This window comes from Colobus angolensis, unplaced genomic scaffold, assembly GCF_000951035.1.
Source record: "Colobus angolensis palliatus isolate OR3802 unplaced genomic scaffold, Cang.pa_1.0 Scaffold37, whole genome shotgun sequence".
Taxonomy (NCBI): domain Eukaryota; kingdom Metazoa; phylum Chordata; class Mammalia; order Primates; family Cercopithecidae; genus Colobus; species Colobus angolensis.
Window position 1 is genome coordinate 2,497,659 of NW_012117043.1, and position 24,880 is coordinate 2,522,538.

The following is a 24,880-nucleotide window of genomic DNA, read 5'->3' on the forward strand; positions in this document are numbered from 1 at the left end:
AACTACAGTGTCTGGAGTTTTATGGTGCATTTTAGGGTCATGGTACAAGAAAGAAAGTAGCTGGAGAAATCTTGTTGGCAACATGTTACTGCCTGGAAAGGAAAATCTAGAGGTTTTTTTTTTTTTTTTTTAAGTTTCTGCATTTTTCTTTGGTTAACATATATTTCCTTTTTACATAAAAGGAAACCTAAACCTGGAAGAAAGGTATTTACTGACGCTACAGGTAGGGAATATCAGATGGTCTTTTGAGTGTTTAGACACTTGAAGTTTTTGTTTCATTTTTGCTTGTTTGGTTTTCGCAATCAATGGAGAAACCTTTTAAGTAATAAGGACTAAGGTAAACTTCTAAATTCTTTATGATAAATCAGTATGCTGATGTTCTGGATGAGATGGGAGACTACCCTGAGTAGGTGCAATATACACTAAAGAGCAATGTAAGCCTGGATGTTCCAGCTTACAGTCACTTTTGTCAGAATCGTTTGGACGATTTGGTTATTTCAGGTGTCTTTCCTAATTAGGTAAAATTAAGAGAAGTTGTATACTGTGTGACAACAAAAACCTCTTCATTTTAGAGGTATTTGTAGGCATATAGAAATAGCTTGAACCATTCCTTTTCCTGTCATTTCAGAACGGGCTCACTGTTCAGTTGAGAGATTGTACTCTTCAAGTAATTTTAGTTATTTAAATCTGTGTTTGTCAAACTGCAAGCTGAGCTCTAGTAACATTTTGGTTTGGAGGTAATTAGTCATGAAATCATATAAGGAGATTATGGCCAACATTTTTTTTTTTTCTTTAATGAAGTAAAATAGAATAAAATGCAATTCTGCCACTGGTTCTGCGGACCAGCAGCATTGTTGTTACCTAGGAGCTTATTGGAAATACAGAATCTCAGATCCCAGCCAGACCCACTGTGTTAGAATATGCATTTATCTGCATTGTGACATAATCCCAACATCAATGTTTATAAAACACTGAAATAAAAAATAGTAATGTTTATTACAAATAATGCGTTCATTAAATTATTTATTAAGTAATAGTGTTTATTCCAAATAGCACGCTCATTAAATTATTGCTTCAGTCTTGTTTGTGTGTATTCATGCACATACCAGCTTATATCTTAAAATGTATTTCTATGGGTTCACAGTCAAAAAAGTTTAAAATCTAGTATTTTAAATGTGGATGCTGCCATCGTATTGCTGGGTATATTCTTATTACTAACTGAGAGAGAGCTATCCTTGCTTGGCATTGGCATCATCTCTAAAATTTTGTTTATGTTTTATATGTCCCATTTTTCCTTCTACCTCAGTTTCTTCTGTCTGTGTTCCTTTCTTTGTATACAATGCGCTTCAAGCCTCAAAATTGTACTCACTGTCGTGAAAACATTTTTCTCAAGTTTTGCTTTCTGGTCAAATATACTCAGTTTACTGGGAAAAAGTTAAGGCTAATCAGCAAGATTTTTTTTATTTTTTTAATTCTAGAACCAATTTTGAAGAAGGAAATACCCACATTTTACCAATGCGCTTTTATCCTCCGTTTGTTATGGCTTCCAAATGTCAAATGTTACAGTGCCATTTGGTTTGGATGTCTTTAAATCACTCAGTTTTCTTCATGTGCAGATACGCATGGCATATCTTAAATGCTGGGAACAGAATTTTGAGAATAAATATGTATAACATTGAAGTCTTACTTTATATCCCAGTTGTATTTAAAACACGTGATTGCAGCTTTAGTTTACTGTGTACTAACCTAACCTAGTACAGACCAGGTAAAGGAAGCTAACCTCTTATACCACTATTAAGAGACATCCTAATTTCCTGGATTGTGATCAAAAATAGAGAAAAATTATACTAGTTGTACTTAGTGTTTTTTCCTTTGACCAACAATATACAATTCAACGTATAATAAATAAGCAACTTGAAAAATATGTCCCTCTTTCTGTGGTTCTGAGACTGGAACCAGTGAAAAGTGGACAATGTCATGTCAAATTTTTTATCCAGTCATTGTTAGCTAATTTTAACCATTTTGTGTCACACAGCCACACATTGGTTGCTATTGATCTCACTCTTCTCCATCTGGTTATTCCATTTAACTTATGCTTTGTTTTAAAAGGCTTCAGCAGTGAATTTTATTTTATTTTGACTTAGAAATACTACAGGGGTGCTCCAGAAAAGGGGGAGAAATAGAAAATTTTGAATCCCTAACTCTGAAAATTAAGGGCCTTGTTGCTACACATCATTTTGTTTATTGGTTATATCAGACAGTATGTACAGCAGAATTGTAAATGATTACTAATTTTTTAGTTATTTTTATCCATACTCTATAACAATATGATATACATGTATTTGCTAATGTTAAATGAGTTTTTCTCTAATTTTTTTGCATTTTTCCCCCTTTTCCATGAAGGCCTTATCTCTTTGGAGCGGGGTGTTTTTCCATAAAAGCTCCATGGTGAGTTCCAGTTCAGTCCCGCATGCCTCATTCATTTGCTGTACTCTCAAAAAGTAATTTGTTTTGTAGTTTTATTTCCAGTTGCATGGCCTGATCACAGATAGATGCACCAAGTTACTGAATAATTTGTAGATGGAACATGAATGTTGATATTTAAGCTTTAGAAAAGTGGTTTTCTTGGTTTCACTTCATTCTTTAAAAAGTAATAAAAAAAAAAAAACAGATGAATTGTTTTTAAGTAGAAGAATTCTCTCATAATGCTCATAAATATTACAAGACAAGGCTAATACCCAAGTTTAAAGCTTTGAGTATTATGGCGTTAGAAGTTCCCTACATATCATGCATAGCATTTGAGGACATGATTTATTTTGAAATATAAATATATTTAAAGTATACCAAAAGGGCCTTATAAAGTTTTTGTTGCATTTTGTCTGTTTTTGAATAGTTTGGGTATTTAAGAAGCTACGTAATGACAAAATATATATTTTACATAAAACCTCCTAAATAATTTATTATTTTGAATTATTAGCCCATACTCATCATAGCTTAATTATTTAATAAATTATTTCATATCAATGCGTAGAACACAGCTTTGTCAGTCTTAAGACAGGAAGGTCATAGAAAAGAATTAGAATATGTTTAATACTTTCATGTAAAGATGGGAAGTAGAATGTGTTAAGAATGGTATAAATTGTTTAATGGTTAAGAGTCAGACTGCATGGGTCTTAGATCCCAATTCACATACTTACTAGCTATATGATTTGGGGGGAATTTTCTAAAATCTTTCTATTTTTTATGTCCTTATGTATTAAATGTACCTACGTAATGGACTCACTATGAGTATTAAATAAACTGATACATATCTCAGTATGTGTTAGTATATAACAGTGCCTGGCACATAGTAAATGTGCAGTAAATATTAGCTGCTACCACTGTTTCTTTTCCAGTTTCAGGGAAAAATACCATGTTTCAAAAGAAGCTTCTTTAAATTAGATTATGTTTTTCACTTTTAAGGATATGTTAACCAGTGTGAAGTTTTGAGAAATGTAAGCTATATTAATTTTATTAATTTAGTCAGAATACTGAAAAGAGTTCTGCGCATAATATGTGTAGTTCTCATAACTGTTAACTGGGGATTATTCATACTGTTCTATTACACTAGAAAAAAATATTCAATGTTGATATATTCCTATTTATTTGTAATCTTGAAAGCAAAATTCAGATTCAAAAATTCACACTGGAATTATTTACCTTAAATTCCTATGTTAAAAAAAGTATGTTACATGCGTAATTCTTTTGTATTATTTTATATAGTCATCCAAACTCAACTATCCAATGTTTTTTTCTCTTGGACAGAAAACAGCTCAAATAGTTCTTTAAGGTTAATTATTATTTGACACAAATTTATTTCAATGTTTTTATGCCATAGGAAGATCGGAAAATTTTGTTATCACTTAAGACTAGGTGACATAAAACAAATCAACATAAAATTTTCCTCCTTGAAAACTATAATTAGACACAGTTTTCAAAACTATTCTAAACAAATTCAGGATATACATGAATATAAATCTCATGAAAGTCGATCTTTATTCATTTTGTTAACCAGATGTCTTCTAAAAACAAATAAGATACACAGATCTTACTTATGAGCCTTCCAGTGATCAGTGAATTTTAAATGCCACATTCAACATATGACAGAATTTCTTTGTAGAGTAAACTTAGAATTAAATTCCATTTTAGGATAAATTCTTCTAAGTACAAAGCAAGGAGTTTTAGTATGTTAATAAAGATTGAAGTTTTGCATAGAAGTAAAAGATGGAATAACAACTGTTGTATGTTAAGTAAGTAAAGCTCATTCCTCCAACAGCTTGTGTGCTCCTCACATTTAAGCAAAAGCACTTGTCAACCAGAAATGATTTGAGGTTGAAACAAGATTAAAAGAGCCAGATTAAAGAAAGGGATATATGAAATATAGTAGACTTTTAAATCATTGCCTGTCTTTTAGAAGACTGCTTTGTGGTTTGTTTGATGCCATCGTTAGCTCACAAGAAACTCATTTTTAGTCACTTATACTAGACTAAAAGGTCCTTCTTTAAAATGTTACTTTCTCAGTGGTGCATGTTTTTTCCATTAAGATCTTAATGAAACCTCAAATTAAGGCAGCAAATGAATATAAATTTGACAACTTCTTCCATGTTGTTTATAAGAGCTCCTTTGTTTTAATAGTTTTTGCTATTTTTCCATGTTATTTAGCATTCAATCGGAGAATGTTTTTATTTACTGTTCTGAAATAAAACATTATGCTAAATAAATATGTTTTTAGTATATCCAGTTATAGGGTAATATAGGTATTTTGGATGAAAAATGAGATTTTTAAATGAAATGTAAATTTTCTACAAACTTTTTATTAGTTTCAAGTTGCAATGTTAACATTTAGCTAAGAATTTGCTTTTGGTATATCACAATTTCTGCCAGTTCTTTATTCTCCATTAAACAGGTTTAGTCCTTTACATTCATGTACTTTCAGATGAGTCAGTTATAAAATAAAGTCATTCCCTTTGGTAACAAAATAAGCTTGTTCAAAAGTAAACTATGCGTCTTCAACATTTTAGTCACTTTGGACTTCCCTGGTATTATGTGTCATCTACGTTAGTTTAACTAGGATATTTGAGTTTGGATGACTATATAAAATAATACAAAAGAATTACACATGTAACATACTTTTTTTAACATAGGAATTTAAGATAAATAATTCCAGTGTGAATTTTTGAATCTGAATTTTGCTTTCAATATTACAAATAAATAGGAATGTATCAAGCTCCAAATCTGCATGTAGTATTTAAGCTACTGTTATTTTTGAATTGCTTATCAAAAAATATACATGACAGGTAGACAATGGGTAGTCCATATGAGTATATTTCTTCCTCCTAAAATGTCTTCATATTTTATAGGGGTAAATTTTAAAGAATTAAAATTTTCATAATATTTTATAAAGTTTTAACTAGCATTTTCTAAGAGTTTTGATCAAGATATAAATAGTTCATGTAAAACTAATCTTGTTCTCTTAATTATTTTAAAATTTTATGATTTTATTTTTTGAAAGGTACAATTCATATGGAGAGGAGAATTTATTCTTACCTGCCACATTTACACAAATCTGTTAGACCTTTAAGAAAAATTTATGAAAGAATAGAATAATTTTAGACAGATTATTAATATCTTTAGTTCTTTGAAATAAAATGCTTCCAGTTTTCCCATTTAGGTCTTATTTTAGAAACTAAGATTGAGAATGAGAGAAAACTTCTAAAAGAATATAAAGAATATTTTTTCTTCTTTTATAGAAAGCTGTTATACCACTTGTAATACTTAGATCAATATTGGGTCTTACATTTAAACTGAAACATTGACTATTCTTTTATGCTTTAAAAATGAAAAGAAACAGTGCTTCTGTCTCGTGTTAGCTCCTTCCATGCTTGTGTCCTTCTACACAAGGCACTGGAGCACATTGCTGCTTATCATGCTGTCCACAGATATTTCACATCTGTCCTATTCAGATGGAGATCATTGTCCTGTAATTTTTAAGCAGATATCGTTAGAATTTTGTGCTCTTTGTTTTTCTCTTTGCAGTTGAATGTGGAGAAAAAATAGGCCAGAGAAATTCAGTATGTTGACTTGGCTGGATTACGTATAAAGCCCAAGGGAAGAAAAATGGGGAACTTCAGTAGCCTTTGCAAATATTTTTGAAGTCCTAGTAATGTTAATATCCCTACAACTTCTTCTGATTGCAGTGAAAATGATTCTCATTCTATGGTTAGACAGTTAAGCGTTTCCTCACAGGAAATGACAAAGAGTTAAACTCCTGATTTTTAATTTAGCATCTTATTTGTTAATATGGTTATTTGGTTTTTTTTGTTTGCTTGTGTGTTTGTTTTTCTTTTGATTACATTGATTCGTATCAGGCTTAGTAAATATGATGTTTTATGATTGTCATTTTTTCTGAGATGCTGAAAGTTAGATTCATCCCATTTTTCTTTTATTTTTTGCTCAGAAGTTGTCAAATTTTTAAAAATTATTGAACATGGGGTTATGTATGAAAAACTAAGGGTAGTTAAAGGAGCAGGAATTATCAGTAGAAAGGAGTCCATCAGGAGTATGTCTTGTCATGTATAACCATTTTTAAAAAATGGATGAGTCCACATAATCAATACAGTTAGACTTTTGGGCACCAACATAAATTTAAATATTTTTATGTAATTGTATTATTAACTTAATAAATGATTAAATAAATGAGAGAAGGCATCCAGACACCCAGAGAAATTCTTTCTAAACTTGCAAATGTTCTGTAATGAGATTTTTTAAAGACCCCTTTTGGAAGAGAAAGGGAGATGTTGAGAAGAAGACAGAAAAAAAAAGGTTAGCATTGGAGTTCTTTCCTATGAGGATTGGGTCACCAATCTGTAAATTTACATAATATACAAAGCTAGCACTTTTCTAATACATTCACATATGTATCATTTTTCAATATTTTATCTTTCCATCAACAAAAGGTTATTTTGTGATAGAAATATTCTAGGTCATTGTGGAAAAGTTCATATGTGGTATGTCATTGGCATATTGCTAGAAAAGCCCTTCTACTTCTGCCAAGCTTTCTTGGACTTTTAAAAACTTAGGATGAAGGGCAGATTGAACCCAAGTTAAAATTTCTAACTTTGAATGTATCCCATAGAAGATATTTTATTCATAACGTTCTTTTTATTAGATTATTTCTCCTTTTTATTCCTCTGCAAATCTTAAAGACACGCACATATTTTTATGTTTTTATTTTGCTGAAATGCCACAATCATTCCAGATTATAGATTGATGATAGAAATAACTTGATATGAATGTGTTTACCCAATATGCTTCATACCCAACACACAACACTATGTTATGTAGCAGATAGTAAGTTATTTTCAGGGTGAAAACTCCTTTGACTCCTTAATAAACACAGACTTTTACTAATGGAATTTAAGGCCCTATGAGAGGAAAAGAGAAATGATGAAATATAAGAATAAAAATGATAATTCTTTACTGAAATTAAGCATAGTTTTACTATAAAATACTTATTCTCTGTAGGAGATACTGAGCTTATGTAAAAATAACATTGTGTTGATGCTTTTTACTTGTGTGTTCCAAAACAGAATTATATGTAACTTATAGATGTATAAGAGATTTTTAGCTTTTGACATGAGCTGATTAGACTGTAAGCTAGTAAACATACAAAGAATATTGTTTGTATGTCAAGAAACTAAATTGATGTCCTCTTTTTTTTTTGAGACGGAGTCTCGCTCTGTCGCCCGGGCTGTAGTGCAGTGGCGCGATCTCGGCTCACTGCTAGCTCCGCCTCCCGGGTTCACGCCATTCTCCTGCCTCAGCCTCCGGAGTAGCTGGGACTATAGGCACCCGCCACCACGCCCGGCTAATTTTTTTTTGTATTTTTAGTAGAAACGGGGTTTCACTGTGTTAGCCAGGATGGTCTCGATCTCCTGACCTCGTGATCTGCCTGCCTTGGCTTCCCAAAGTGCTGGGATTACAGGCATGAGTCACCGTGCCCAGCCCATTTTTCTGCTTTTTATTATCATGTTAGAAAGTTTGCCATCTGGCCTGGAAGCAACTATTTTTAAGTCTGTTTAGGATGCATATTTCAGAGGGACCATATTTTCTCTTAAGAAGAGGCATGCTCACTTGTTACCACATGATTTAAAAACAACAACAATGACATCCAGTAATTGGCAAAGAGCTTTGAGTTTGTCCCATTGAAGCTTGTTGGTACATTGTAGTAGCTTTGTTCTCTGATGGTGATTCTAGTAAAAGCACATAGTCGCACAATTGCAAACTGCTTTAAAAAAAATTCTACAATACTTTTCTCTCTCCCATTCCCCTAGCCCCATTCTCCCAAAACTCCTAACGGTTAAAAAATAACCAGTGGTACCACTAAGATACCAGTTAGAGGAATTTGTCAGTTCAATGATAGTAGTTTAGTGATGGAAATAAAAACTTTGAAAGAAACCTTATATTCTCAGGTAATGCAACAGAGAGCATCATAGCCAGAAAGAACAATTCTGATGTCAGTGACCCAGATATCACGGGAAGGTGCATATTTGTTTAGGTATAGGGCAGAGGAGAGTCTTCCTTTCTGGAGGCAGCTTATTGCAGTTGTGACAGATGCAAGTATGAAGACTTGAAACAGTTTACAGAGCCAGATTCATTTCCCCACAGAAACTTTTTATTTAAAAACGATGTCTTTATTCCCTGTCACTGGAAGTCTCACTGTGACTAGTTGACATTCTAGGCATGGATGTTTTTTGTTGCAGGAATAATGAGAAGTGTTTTAAGAAATATTAATGGTAGAAGAGGTTTCTTTCGTATATACTAATATGCATTTCTATGGATTTTGTTCAAAGTGGGGAGACCAAAGGGACCAATCATAGTTGCCTCTGATCCAGACTTAGCCTTCCTTAGAGGAAGATGTTAAAACAAGTCTCAGGAAATAAGATGTTTGAGAGACTATTTAAAATGTCATAGGAACTGGGAAACTGAGATTACCAAAGCAAAGTCTGATTTTTTTGAAGATTAGGTTAGGACCGAGGGCCATATAGAAGAGTTAGTATTTGCTGAGTACTGTGATACAGGAAAGTACTGCCCTGGGAACTTTACCTGCTTTGTCTAATATAGTGGTTCTCAGAGTTGAGCATGCATCAGAATCATCTGGAGGATTTGTTTCAAAACACAGATTGTTAGGCTCCATTCCCAGAGTTTCTGATTTAGTAGGTCTGGGATGGGGTCTACGAGTATTTGCTTGCACTCCTAAGAAGTCCTCAGGTGGTACTATGAGCTGGGGACAGTGCTTTGAGACAATATAATCATTAAAATAATCCTGTGAAGTAGGTATTACTATTTCTATTTTACATATTAGTAGTCTGAGCTCTGAGAGGTTAAATGACTTAACCAAAAGTCACACAGCCTAGAGGTGACAGCGCTGGGATTCAGCTACATGTTTCTTCCTGACTCCAAAACTATCTCTTTCCCATCCCACCATACTTTAGTAAAGGATGAAGGGAAATCAAAAATTGAGCAAAATAAGGTAGAACCAATGTTGATGTTGGAGGCTGACTAGCAGAGGGGAACATCAGAGCTCTATTTTTTATTGTTTCCTACCTGGGCTGTCATCTTGACCAGTGCACAATGAGGCTACTGGTTTATGAATTAGAGAAAATAATTTGTCAAAGGTGGTTGGCAAAATTGCTTTGGAAAGCCCTTAATAAACCAAAAGAGAACAGAAATATGGGACTGAAAAGATGTGAGGTCAATAGTAGAAGCTGAGTATGAAAACTTATTTGTGGGAAGCAGAGGAGAGCAACTTCTTTTTAATGGCAGTGACAGGAAGTAATGGCAGTTACTAAATGTGTCCTCAGACACACGAGCAACAGAAAAGATTGAGGTTTGAGAGGCTATTGATATATAACTCCACCTTGGTCTTTTTCACTGAACAAAAATAGACACATCATTTTCACAAATCCAAGAAGAAAAAGAGACAACAGAAAGATCAGTGAATCTAATTGCATTAGATGATTAGATATTCTTCCCTTACACTGTCTAACTCTCCATAGCATTGTGGCTGAGAGAGCATTTTCCAGGCGTCATTCTATATCACCTCATTTTCATCCATGCTGTCTCCATTCATTTGTACTGTTAATCCCGCATCTTATAGATTGGTGCAAAAGTAATTTCACTTTTTGCCACTAAAGGCAGTGGCAAAAACTGCAATTACTTTTGCATCAACCTAGTATATATAAAAATGAAGTGATAAACCATTTTATTATTGTGAGATGTTCATGCTGGTACTATTGCTTCACTTTGAAATTTCTAGGAAAGTGTTATTCATCTGAAAAGAAGTGACTTGGATTTTGCCAGCACATACTTCAAAAAGGAGTTGATTTGTATTGGTTTTATAAACGTTGCTCTCTTTACAAAACTCTGGAACTTTGAAATAATTCTACTTTTACTCCAGAACATAGTCTCACATCACCATTTATTACTTAAGGCAAAATGCATGTTCATATTGGAGGATTTGAATAGGGGTGGAATTTAAAGGAAAAACTGTCATTACCTAAAGGAGTGTCATTTCATCATGATAATTGTTTTTTACTGTTATTTTATTTTTTAAGCAAAGTTAAACCTCCTCCACAAATTTCACCCAGCAAATCGATGGGCGGAGAATTTTGTGTGGCTGCTATCTTCGGAACATCCAGGTCATGGTTTGCAAATAATGCAGGTCTGAAAAGAGAAAAAGGTATGTATTTTGACTGAAAAATGAATGTTGTGTTTGTAATTTTTGCTTCTTAAGGAAAATTGTTAGCAGTTTCCCTAGAATAATCTTGTACCCAGTAGTCTGGAAACCAATTTTTTTAAATGTAATTAGCATGTCACTCCTCAACTGCTCAAGCCTAGTCAAGAAGAAAAACTATCCTCTCAGTATGAACGTTAAATGAATGGCCCACTGAGTGATTTTGTTTTGTTTTGTTGGTGACAGTCTACAGGTGATCTCAGTGCTATCAATTCTATACCCATTTTATACCTTTTACATTTTTACAAGCTAGTTTCACTCCTTGTCTATGAAGGATGGAGAGGAAAAGCCTCATTGTCCCTGTTTTAGAGATGAAGAACTTGAGACCAGCAAGTTTAAATATCTTAGCTAAAAACACTGGTTTGTTAGGCAGTGGAATCAGAGTTTGAAACCAGATTTTCTCATGTTAAAAATCTTCACATTAAAAAAAGCAACAACTCTACCATGTTTTAAAAACACAACTAAGGCCAGGTGCAGTGGCTCATGCCTGTAATCCCAGCACTTTGGGAGGCTGAGGTGGGCGGATCACAAGGTCAGGAGATCGAGACCAACATGGCCAACATGGTGAAACCTCGTATCTACTAAAAATACAAAAATTAGCTGGGCGTGGTGGTGCACACTTGTAATCCGAGCTACTCGGGAGGCTGAGGCAGGAGAATCGCTTGAACTCAGGAGCGGAGGTTGCAGTGAGCCAAGATTGCACCACTGTACTCCAGCCTGGCAACAGAACAAGACTCCATCTCAAATACAAACAAACAAACAAACAAACAAAAAAACCAAAAAAGGTAACAGCCTGCTACTGAGAAATAAGGCTCAGCTTTTGTGGTTACCATTGCTCCTTTGAATTAATATACAGTAGTCCCTCCTTATCTGTGGAGGATACATCCAAGACCCCCAGTGGATGGCTGAAACCTTGGATGGTACGGAGCCCTATATGGTACAATGCTTTTCAGTCGAATAACTGAGACAGGTACTATGGGACTAACGGGCTGGTAGCATATACAGAGTGGGTATGCTGGACAAAGGGATGATTCATGTCCCAGGCAGGACAGATGGGACAATGAGAGATTTCACCACACTACTCAGTCTGCCATTTGAAGTTTATGAATTGTTTATTTCTGGAATTTTCCATTTAATATTTTTGGACCACAGTTGACCATGGGTAACTGAACTTGCACCTAAGGAGGGTATGCTGGACAAAGGGATGATTCATGTCCCAGGCAGGACAGATGGGACAATGAGAGATTTCACCACACTACTCAGTCTGCCATTTGAAGTTTATGAATTGTTTATTTCTGGAATTTTCCATTTAATATTTTTGGACCACAGTTGACCATGGGTAACTGAACTTGCACCTAAGGAGGGACTACTGTAGTTATTATCTTTTTAATCCCTGCTTTGATCACCAGGGTCTATACCTAAAATGTTTATAGGATTAATGCTTTATAGCATATGAATCCTTATTGCTTCTGTTTAGAAGAGAATGCCTACATTCATAAACAAAGTATATAATTTTGAATGTTATGATTTTCCCCTTAATATTTTAGTATTATTAAAGTAGGTCACAAACTGGGTTGTTACTGGGGCACTTCTCTGGTGAGTTCCACAGGCTGTATTGTTCTTGGCAAAACGGCCCTCCTTTATGCTAACACTGGCAGTCAGACATGAGCCCTTTCTCTGTTATCGCCTTTCAGTGACCCTTTCCTTGGTAATGGGATCTCAGGCGCAGCAGGTTCCTTACCTAAGTGGAAGAGGATACTGTTAAGTATGCAAGCCTTCCATTTCCTTATCCCATCTTTATTTTTTTTGTTACCTCCTTAGGTGTAATGATGCTATCGAAAGGACTTTTTGTTGCTAGTAAAAACCTTCTGAGAAGCTCAATTTCAAATGCTTCTCCCTTCTGTTCTAATTACCTTTTTAACTTGCTACTCCTTTATGTCCCGCTGGCTGATCATTAGCCATTTTCTCAAATCAGCTGTAATTGATTCGCCTGACACAGAGATAAGATGACCCACCCAGCATTCATGAGTGATTGTATATGCTCCTAGGTTTACTGTAAAACCCGAGAGAGAGGACTAAACCTGTTTTGCTAGTGAGTACATGTGTATTCCTTATAAAGTCAGTTGATTAGATCCATATTCAGCACCTAAGTGCTCAAAGTATGGCTAATCTCCGTTTACCATGGGGCCAGTGATCCCATGGGGAGAAAGAAGAGGATTTGGGGAAGGGGATGCACATGCATGCATGTGTATGTGTGTTGAATAGACTTTATTTTCTAAAGGAGCCTTAGGTTCACAGCCAAATGAGCAGAAGGTCCAGAGATTTTTCTGTATATACCTTCTGTCTCCACACATGCAAAGCCTCTTATTATCAGTATCCCCCGCCAGAGTGGTACGTGTGTTTGAATTGATGAACCTACATTGACACATCAAATGTTTTTTGTTTGTTTTGATCCACAAATTTAAGTTCTAAATTTAAGTTTTCTGAGAAAAAAAAATAAATGAGACATTAAGCTGATTTAGGCATACAAGTAACCTTTCATGCGAGTCATTTGGTACATCCAGGGTAACTAAATCCTAGTCCATACATTATTCCTTTTCAGTTAGTCCGTTCCCCGATATCGTTCATTTTTCATAATGTGGGACAAATTACATTGTAGACAAGTACAAAAGTCTATAAAGTATTTTACTATATTAGGTTTTGGGGCATAGTCATATCATTCTTAAAATAAGTTGCTTAAGATTGAAAATACTCTGATATCATAGACATTTTCATATTCACTAGCATGTACTTATCCAAGGCAACCTTTAGGCAAGGAACAAGCACCATATGAAAAAATTCCTGTCATCCGAGCATGGTGGCTCATGCCTATAATCCCAGCACTTTGAGAAGCTGAGCTGCACAGATCACCTGAGGTCAGGAGTTCGAGACCAGCCTGACCAACACGGCGAAACCCTGTGTCTACTAAGAATACAAAAATTACCCCGTCTCTACTAAAAAAAATACAAAAAACTAGCCAGGCGAGGTGGCGGGTGCCTGTAGTCCCAGCTACTCGGGAGGCTGAGGCAGGAGAATGGCATAAACCCAGGAGGCGGAGCTTGCAGTGAGCTGAGATCCGGCCACTGCACTCCAGCCTGGACGACAGAGCGAGACTCCATCTCAAAAAAAAAAGAATACAAAAATTAGCCGCGAGTGGTGACGGGAGCCTGTAAGCCTGTAATCCCAGCCACTCGGGAGGCTGAGGCGGGAGAACCACTTGAACCAGGGAGGCGGCAGCCTGAGCAACAAGAGCACAACTCCATCTCAAAAAAAAAGAAACAGGAAAAATTCCTGTCTTTTCACTTTCTCTGAGCAGCCTCAGGAGCAGACTGATAAGATCATTAACTGTAAAAATTATTCTGTGCTTCTTTTATGCAATCATAACACATCAGGTTCTGTTTCTCTGTTTGTAGATCAGTCCAAACAGGTTGTAGTTGAGTCCCTGTACATTATCAGTTGCTATGGCACTTTAGTGGAGCACATGATGGAGCCGCGGCCCCTCAGCACTGCCCCCAAGATTAGTGACGACACGCCACTGGAAATGATGACATCGCCTCGAGCCAGCTGGACTCTGGTTAGGTAGTACCTCCTTTCTTTTTTCCTTTTTAACAGCTTCATTAAGGTATAGAAGATTAAGTGTATAATTTGGTAAGTTTTGACATGCATACAGCTACAAAATCATCACCACAATTAACATAGTAAACATATTCATCACTCCCAAATGTTTCTTTATGACCCTTTGGAATCTCTCCTTCTTTCACCCCTCTTTGTCTCTACAGATTAGTTTACAATTTCTAGGATTTTTTTTTTTTTTTTTTTGGAGACAGTCTCGCTGTGTCGCCAAGGCTGGAGTGCAGTGGCTCAATCTCAGCTCAAGTGGTCCTCCTGCCTCAGCCTCTCGAGTAGCTGGGACTACAGGGGCATGCCAACATGCCCAGCTAATGTTTTGTATTTTCAGTAGAGATGGGGTTTCATCATGTTGACCAGGATGGTCTCGATCTCCTGACCTTGTGATCCGCCCACCTCAGCCTCCCAAAGTGCTGGGATTACAGGTGTGAGAAACCGTGCTGGCCCGGTTTCTAGAATTTTATATAAATGGAATCATACACTATGTAATTTTTTAAATCTCACTTTCATCTAGCAAAACAAACAATACTTCATTACCTTTTTTTTTGGAGACAGTCTCGCTCTGTTGCCCAGGCTGGAGGGCAGTGGCACGATCTCAGCTCACTGCAGCCTCCGCCTCCCATGTTCAAGCAATTCTCCTGCCTCAGCCTCCTGAGTAACTGGGACCACAGGCAACCGCCATCCCATCCAGCTAATTTTTGGTTGAGATAGAGTTTTACCATGTTGGCAAGGTTGGTCTCATACTCTTGATCTCAGGTGATCCACCCACCTTGGCCTCCCAAAGTGCTGGGATTATAAGCATGAGTGCCTGGCCCTTCATTACTTTTTCATTTGACATAATTTACATACAATAAAATTAACCCATTAAGAGTGACTTTTTACAAAGTTGTGCAGTTATCACTGCAATCAATTCTCATCACCCTAAAAAGAAACCTCATACTCATTAGCAGTCACTTCTTATTTTTCTCCAACCCTTCAGACCTAGGCAGGAGCCAATTTACTTTCTTTCTCTATGGATTTTGCTAGTCTGATCATTTCACGTAAGTGGGATCATACAATATGTGACCTTTTGTGTCTGACTTCTTTCACTTAGTATATTTTCAGGATCTACCCATGTAGTAGCATGTGTCAGAACTTCACTCCGTTTTATGGCTATGTAATACTCCATTATATGGTTATACTGCATTTTGTTTATCCATTTATTAGTTGATGGATATTTCTACTTTTTAAGCTGTTATTAAATAATGTTGCTGTGAACATTCATGTACAGATTTTTGTGTGAATATTTTTTTTAATTGTCTTCCATATGTACCTTGGAGAATACCTCTGTTTGAACTTATTTCTCCTTGCACTTCTGTGTTAAATTTTCTTGGACTTATGCCTCCTCTATTTGCAATCTCATGCTCACTGAAAATAGAGAGTAACATTGAGATAGCCATTAAGGGGAGTAGAAACTAACATAGATAGATTCAAAGGTTTCTCTGAAAGTAACTCTCCAAGATACAGTGGTTAAACCTTGTAGGAATGTTTATTAAGAATCAGAGTCCGCCGGGCGCAGTGGCTCAAGCCTGTAATCCCAGCACTTTGGGAGGCCAAGACGGGCGGATCACGAGGTCAGGAGATCGAGACCATCCTGGCTAACACGGTGAAACCCCGTCTCTACTAAAAAATGCAAAAAAACTAGCTGGGCGAGGTGGCGGGCGCCTGTAGTCCCAGCTACTCAGGAGGCTGGGGCAGGAGAATGGTGTAAACCCAGGAGGCGGAGCTTGCAGTGAGCTGAGATCCGGCCACTGCACTCCAGCCTGGGCGACAGAGCGAGACTCCGTCTCAAAAAAAAAAAAAAAAAAAAAAAAAAAAAGAATCAGAGTCCATCTCAAACGTGTATAATGATTAGAATCTTTATAAGCTATAACCAAAAGGAAAAAAACCTGGAATAAAACCTCTTTAATATAGTTCATTGTCCAGGAGAGAAAAAATTGCTCCTGACATGTATGGAAGGAAACAGACAAAAATGGATATGAAAATGATCCCTGTCCTTTTGACATTTTAAAATATTCTTGTATTGATTTTTGGAGGCTGCAGCATTCTTTACTACTGCTTAACTATGCTGGCTTGATCTGATCAATATCTGATTTATCAAGCTTATTTAGGAGTGGGCAGATCTAATTAAAATTACTACACTATCATTGTGGAAATAGTAACTTATTTCAGAACTTAGATACTAATTTGATCTATAATAAGTCATCCATTTACACAGCTGTGTTTTATTAACCATTTTTACCTACTTCATTTTATTTTAAAGTATACAGATATTTTAAGAATAGAGAGGTCAAAATTACATAAATTAGAACTAGTTAGTTGTAACATTTGAATTTTACACCTGTTTAATCTTCTGAATGTCTTGCCTATCCTGTTGGGGGGTCTTCTGCTGTTAAGCTTATATTGACTGCATGTTATTTATATGAAAGACTGCCACCTTTTTGTTTTTTCTAAGCAGATGGCCTTGTGTTTCAGGTTTCAGCACATTCATTTTAATGATTACAAGTTCATTTTAATGATCACAAAAATAGTGTGAGTTTAAGTCAGTGTTCATCAGTGATGACAGTCATGGTGATTTACATCCCATCTATTAAGCTTAAATATTAATATTCTTCTGCTGTTTCCTTAGAACCCCTCAATGGAATGAATTGCAGCCACCATTTAATGCAAACCATCCTCTGCTCCTCGCTGCAGATGCAGTACAGTATTATCAGTTCCTGCTTGCTGGCTGTAAGTAGTTCAGATTTTTTTTTTTCCCTTTCATATGGTCTGTTCAGATTTCATCTTAAAATGCTAGCTTTTAAAGCAAACATTACCATTGGTCCATAGGCCATAGGCCTTAAAGAATCAGTCTGAGGCAAATAAGATATTTAATACGAATATAAACCGCAAGCCTTAGTATACATTATGTCTCTGACTGCTTATATTCTGTACCTATGAAATATATTCCTGTAATAAAAGTTAAGTTGATAGGGAATATCTGGAGGGCTCAAAAATTCAAACAAACACAAAAACAACTACCTGAAAATACTAGGATGTAATAAACAGTTTCATAAAGCTTGGAATCTGTTTCTAACATGAAAAAAAACCCAAACCTAATACAGTTAAAAGGGCAACTGTGAAAGCTATGCCAGCAGGCTTTTCTTTTGGTAGAATTTTACTTGCAATGATGAGGTAAAGATTTCAACTATATTTGTTTGTTTGTTTACTTTTATGTTTAAACATTAGCATTTGTAGAGACTGAACCAAGTTCATTGACCTAGATACAGCCTTTTAATATGGGAGGCATTTAAAGGCAATTTAGTATTTATTATCCAGTTTGTGTTTATAGAATTAAAAATTATTTACAATTATGATTCAGTTTTGTAGATATAGATGGAATTCTTAATTTGATGGCTCTGAGTAGTGCATGTTGTAAAGAAAATTCTTAAAAATCAACATTGACATGTTTTTAATGAAACTTTGTTGTATTTAACACATTAGCCTGCCCGGTATATTAGAAAGCATGAATTAAAATGGTTGTTGAATGATTTTATTTTATCTTTATAATGTGTTATATATTATACTGGAAACAGAAATATTTTATAGACTTTGCTCTCAAGTTATGAGACTCCATAACTGTAATCAATAGTTGGCAGTCTTGCTCTCTCATATAATTGTTGAACTCTCTGCTTTTTCTAGTGTATTTTTATTGAGTGCTTACTATGTGTGAGGCAGTTGTAATTTAAAGGTGAAGGGTATATTGCTTCTCTCCTCAATGAGTTCCCTAATTCAGGAGACAGACGTTTAATAAAAAAGTAAAATAAAATGGGGTAGGTGTATCAGTGGAGGGTTATAAATTGAACTGTGAGAGCCGTGACGTGTGTTGCCTACAGCGTCACAGATGGGTGATATTTAAGTGGTTTTCAGATTGATTCAAGAAGCAGTGCATACAGAAGTTAGTTTCTAGATTTTTTAAGCATCTATTTAACTATCATATGAACTGGAAAAATACATGACATGAATATGATATGAAGTAAGAATCATGAGTACATTTTCCATTACCTCTCAAGGAGCAAAACTAACTAATCGTTGAATTAAGCATAGTTGAGTCTTTCAGAGTTACTATTGTGTTTTGTATTGTTATTTTGATACCTATTAAGTCTGTTTAACAGACATGCAATAACAAGTCTGAAATATTTACAAAACATATAGGGGAAAAGATATAGCTATATCTATCTCTTAATTGTTTTTTGTTTCAGTGATTGACCTTATTGACATTATACTCTGCTTGATTTTAGCTGCCCTAAACACCTTTGTCTAATTCTTAGAACAACAAAAATCCTCAGTCGCATAATTTAAGAACCACCCCTGTTGGCAGTAGTAAACCATCACATGTTTTCAAGCATAGGAATGACACCATCAAAATTGTATTTCAGAAAGATCATTCTGGGCTGGGCGCAGTGGCTCACTTCTGTAATTACAGCACTTTGAGAGGCTGAAGCGGGCGGATCCCTTGAGGTCAGGAGTTCGAGACCAGCCTGGCCATCATGGTGAAACCCCTTTTCTACTAAAAATACAAAAAAATTAGCCAGACGTGGTGGTGCATGCCTGTAATCCCAGCTACCTGGGAGGCTGAGGCAGGAGAATGACTTGAACCTGGGAGGCAGAGGTTGCAGTGAGCCGAGATCACGCCATTGCACTCCAGCCTGGGCAACTGAGCAAGACTCCATCTCAAAAAAAAAAAAAAAAAAAGATCATTCTGGCAGCATTGCAGCGGGAAATTCAGAGGAAGGGAGTGGAGGCTAGATGATCCTAGAGCAAGATGAGACCTTAAATTAATGCTGTATTAAAGAGCAGACAGGACAGACCTGTGAGATGTTTAAGAGTTGGCATAGAAAGGAATTAGAGGCTGGGTATGGTGGCTCACGCCTGTAATCCTAGCACTTTGGGAGGCCAAGGCAGGCAGATCGCCTGAGCTCAGGAGTTCAAGACCAGCCTGGGCAACATGGTGAAACCCCGTCTCTCTACTAAAACACACAAAAAAGTCGCCCAGCGTGGTGGCGTGCACTGGTAGTCCCAGCTACTCAGGAGGCTGAGGCAGGAGAATTGCTTGAACCTGGGAGGTGAAGGTTGGAGTGAGCCGAGATAGTGTCACTGCACTCCAGCCTGGGTGGCAAAGTGAAACTCTGTCTCAAAAAAGAGAGAGACAATTTGAAACTAAGTAGTTACTAATAATTCCGTGGTTTCTAATATGGAATACAGCAGGTCCTTGAATAATGTCATTTTGTTTAACATCAATTCTTTTTTTTTTTTTTTTTTTTTAGTAGAGACGGGGTTTCACCGGGATAGCCAGGATGGTCTCGATCTCCTGACCTCGTGATCCGCCCGTCTCGGCCTCCCAAAGTGCTGGGATTATAGGCTTGAGCCACCGCGCCCGGCGGTAACATCAATTCTTTATAAGACTGATGAGAAAAAATAATCGCTCCCTGCCAGGGGCCATTGCCTGTGTGGAGTTTTCATGTTCTCCCCATGTCTGCATGGGTTTTCAGTGGGTACACAGGTGTTCTCCCTGATACTAAAGGTATGCATGTTAGGTTAATTGGCATGGCTAAATTGTGTCCCAGGCTGAGTAAATACAGACCTGTGTGTGAGAGAGTGCCCTACAATCGAATGGTGTCCTGTCTAGGGTTGGGTCCTGCCTTGCACCTGAGCTGCCATGATACAGACTCTGTCCACCCACAATTCTGAGTGAGTGAATACAAATTATTGTAAAATAAAGTTTCTTAAAATAATACGGTAAATCACACAAATGTACAACAATAAATGATGCTATATGAAAGTGCTCAGCAAGCCCAGCATATTGGTTACTTTTTGTTTTTTAACTTCGTGGTAATAGAAGGTGCCCATTAAAATCTTCGCTTTGCAAAACATTTATTCCTTGATTTAACTCACCAGTACTTCAAGCTCCACTACTCAGTGATTCACTAGAAAATGAGTAAATAGTTTTATTATTTTCTTGTTGTCATTAATCTTTCTTAAATGTATATGTAGCTCACATTTATTTTGATGTTTAATATTAAAGCATTTGGGGTCTTTATTCAGAAGTTTACTGATGTTTTTGACCAGAAAAAAAAAATATGCCTTTAGAGGCCGGAGCACGGTGGCTCACGCTTGTAATCCCGGCACTTTGGGAGGCCGAGACGAGCAGATCACGAGGTCAGGAGATCAAGACCGTCCTGGCTAACACAGTGAAACCCCATCTCTACTAAAAATACAAAATATTAGCCGGGCGTGGTGGTGGGTGCTTGTAGTCCCAGCTACTCGGGAGACTGAGGCAGGAGAATGGTGTGAACCCGGGAGGCAGAGCTTGCAGTGAGCCGAGATCGCCCTACTGCACTCCAGCCTGGGTGACAGAGCGAGACTCTGTCTCAAATATATATATAAGAACTTAACTCTTGTTTATATTAATTAGTCAGTGGTAAAATTGGTTTTGTAATACATCATTTTGCTTAAAGTCACAGTTTCCATGAACTTATCAATGATGTTAAATGAGGACTTATTGTGTAATGCATTTCATTTTAGACCTTTTGAGTTCCAAATGGACTAATATTGGGATAAAGATGAAAAGACCTGGGTTCTAGTTCTAAATCCAGCAATAACTTGATAAATGTAGATATCAATTATTATACTGGCTCTTATAGAGGTATTATGATGATCAATGAAGTGATGCTGAAGTCCTTTTTTTTTTTTTTTGAGATGGAGTCTTGCTCTGTCACCAGGCCGGAGTGCAGTGGCACGATCTCAGCTCAATGCAACCTCTGCCCTGCCAGGTTCAAGTGATTCCCCTGCCTCAGCCTCCCAAGTGGCTAGGATTACAGGCACGCGCCACCATGCCCGACTAATTTTTTTGTATTTTAGTAGAGATGGGGTTTCACCATGTTGGCCAAGATGGTCTTGATCTCCTGACCTTGTGATCCACCCGCCTTGGCCTCCCAAAGTGCTGGGATTACAGGCGTGAGCCACTGTACCCAGCATAAAGTCCTTTTTAAAACTGTAAAATAGTTTATACATTTAAGCATTATTATAACCTTTTGTTTCTTATCTCAGAAGAATATATTTTCAAATGATAGACTTCTGGGACTTTTGGTACAATTTAAAATCCTTTTTTGTAGTCAGCATTTACAGTGGAATACCTGGCCTGGGCATGGTGGCTCATGCTTGTAATCCCAGTACTTTGGGAGGCCAAGGTGGGAGGATTGTTTGAGACCAGAAGTTCAAGACCATGCTGGGAAACAGAGAGAGACTCTGTCTCTACAAAAAAATTTTAAAAATTAACTGAGTGTGGTGATACTCACCTGTAGTCCCAGTTGCTCAGCAGGCTGAGGTAGGAGGATTGCTTGAGCCTGGGAATTTGAGGTTACAGTGGGCTGTGATTACACCACAGCACACTAGCCTGAGTGACAGAGCAAGATTCTGTCTCTTAAGAAAAAAAAAGACCAGGCTCAGTGGCTCACGCCTGTAATCCCAGCACTTTGGGAGGCCGAGGCGGGAGGATTGCTTGAGGCCAGGAATTTGAGACCATCCTGACCAACATGAGGAAGCCCCATCTCTACTAAAAATACAAAAATTAGCCAGGTGTAGTGGCATGCACCTGTAATTCCAGCTACTCGGAAGGCTGAGGCAGGAGAATCGCTTGAACCCAGGAGATGGAGGTTGCAGTGAGCCAAGATGACACTACTGCACTCCTGCCTGGGCAACAGAGTGAGTGAGACTTCATCTCAAAAAAACAAACAAACAAACAACAACAACAACAAAATATATATATAAAGCAATACTGGCGCCAGTTTCAAGAGAATACCCACCCATCTGTTGCACCCTTTCTGCAAGTTAGAGCCATTAAAGCGGACTTTATTACTCTCGCTTTCTCCCAGATTTCCCTTACTGAAGCCATTTAGAAGGATATTATACCTTTTAAAACACGAGTATATTATACCTGGTGCCAGAAAGTTTTTTGTTTTCCTGAACTATATTGGAAATTACCTCTTATTTCCCAACTTGAAGACTTTACTAAATGTTATTCTCAAAGAATTTTCAAATATAGTCATTCCTTGGTGTCATGGGAAATTGGTTCCAGAACCTCCCTCAGATAATAAAATCCACAGATGCTGAAGTCCCTGATGCTGGTATTATTATTTGCATGTGACCCACGCATATCCCCCTGTATGCTTCAAGTCATCTTTAGATTACTAATACCCAGTACAATATAAGTGCTATATAAATAGTTGTTACACTGTATTGTTTGGGAATCATGACAAGAAAAAAGTCTAGACATGTTCAGTACAGCCACAACCATCCTTTTTTTTTTTCACAGAATAGTTTCAACCTGTGGTTGGTTGAACCCATAGATGCAGAACCAAGGATACGGAAGGCTGACTGTATAACTTTTTAGTAAACGCCAATACAAACTTCACAAATGGTAAACGCCAATACAAACTTCACAAATGTTGCAAGCTTTTTTTTTTTTTTTTTGGTATTTGGATCTGTGAATCAAGTGAAGCAGACTTGTACAAACTCCGGAAATTATAATAATAGTAGACAAAGAATGATGTAAATGGAAATGGGAAAGAGACTTTGTCTCAGTGAGAAGAGAGTAGGAGAGCAGGATGTTTAGCAAGGAATCTCCACTCCCCTTCCAGCCCGGTAATCATAATAAATCCACTGCTGGTTAATAAACAAAATTCTGTATATGTGGCAAAAAGGGTGGCTTGTGGTGGAAGGAAAGGGTAACCAGCCCCAAACACTAAACACTTCTTATGTAACTTTAATACAAAGTAGGTAAAAACTCCAAATTCTGTATTCTTAAATTATAGTAACATTTCCTACCTCTATAAATTGAATGGAATGACCACAAGTAATGAATTTTTATTTTTATTGAAGAATTTTGCTGTATCACAAATTAATACCCCAAATTGAGGAATTTTGATGTATTGTAAATTAGATCATACTAGAGTGCTCCATACAGAGGTCACTGTAAAGGCACAGATGACTTCTCTGTTACTAGGTGGAACCATATGAAATTGGCATTTTTAATAAGTTTTTTAAAAGGCTGATATTTCTGTAGTTTCATAGATTAATTTATATACGCCAACTAAATATATAGATGGTAATCTAATCTTTCTGTTTAACTCAGTAAAGGTAAAAGTCAATTTATAATCCAAAAGATGTTTTGCCTTGGTCGAATACATTTTGGGAGTAGTTTATAAAAGGATGACAACAGAGGACATTAGTGATTTCTGTGTTAGCACTGTATTTACTTCCTTTAAAATAAAAATTACATACTATATTGCCTTCGAACACAGGCATTATATTTCAGTGTGTTCCTTTGCCAAAAACAAAGATAAACCATAGAACATATCGGTAAATACCACCCAGCTTTGAATATGATCCCAAAATAGACAATAACTTTTTCTTCAGTCTGCTGTAGCGTTTCCAATTTGTAAATTAAAAACAGCTTACTGAGTTGCCTTAGGAAAGCCTTGTTTAAGGGAAAAATAATGTTTCCTCCTTTCTTTCAGGTAATTTGGCAGCAACAGTGTTTTTAAGTTGCTGACATTAGCTTTGTGGCAGAGTGGGTTTCAGAGTTTGGACTTCTTTCTAAATCAGCCTGTGAGTGTGTGAAAAGTTCCTCTATAAACTTACTGAGTTTTATTTGTAATAGAAATATACGTTCATTCAACAGAAATATAGCTATGATATACAATAGAAAGGTGACTGGGGTCCATAGTACTTCCCTGTGTGTTATTGGGTGTATACTTGGTTCCTTCTAACTTTAAAAGAAATATGAGAAAGATGGAGAGAATATTTTATATGTTTCAATTTGACCTCAAATTTTGGGGAGATTTAGTGTTCTCTTAGTTTCATTGACCATTTCTTGAGGTTCCAGTTGAGTAGTAGCTTCCCAACAAGATGGACTAACGGGTCAGGCTTACTTTCCCACATGGAACAACAACAGAAATCATCTATGAAACAATTGTTTTCAAGTCATCTGAGATTAGGGAATGAAGGGCAGTGATCCCTGAGAGATGGGAAACAAATGAGACAAGCCCTGCACTTGCCTCAGTTTATTGTCTTTGGAGGATCTAGGCTGTGTCACAGTGAGGGAGAAAGCAGGTGAAACCCAGGGGACTCCCTGAGTTGAGGAGACAGAGCTGAGAGTCCAGTCAGACCAAAGAAGAGCGGGTGTCGGCAAATTACCATGTGCTCTTATTGTAAATAAAGTTTTATTGGAACACAGCCACCCCGTTTTATTTGTATCTTGTCTGTGGCCACTTTTAAGGTATAATCACAGAGTCAAGTAAC

At 36.7% G+C, this 24,880-nt stretch overlaps 1 protein-coding gene across 1 annotated transcript in view; it reads left to right on the plus strand.

Annotated features, from left to right (window-relative positions):
• BCAS3 (breast carcinoma amplified sequence 3) overlaps positions 1 to 24,880 on the plus strand; it is a 655,658-nt gene that overhangs the window by 279,061 nt on the left and 351,717 nt on the right. Inside the window, exons 13-16 of the mRNA XM_011953652.1 lie at positions 2,404 to 2,448; positions 10,656 to 10,780; positions 14,287 to 14,452; positions 17,169 to 17,269. Coding sequence (XP_011809042.1) covers positions 2,404 to 2,448; positions 10,656 to 10,780; positions 14,287 to 14,452; positions 17,169 to 17,269 — 437 coding nt within the window. The remainder of the gene's footprint in view (positions 1 to 2,403; positions 2,449 to 10,655; positions 10,781 to 14,286; positions 14,453 to 17,168; positions 17,270 to 24,880) is intronic.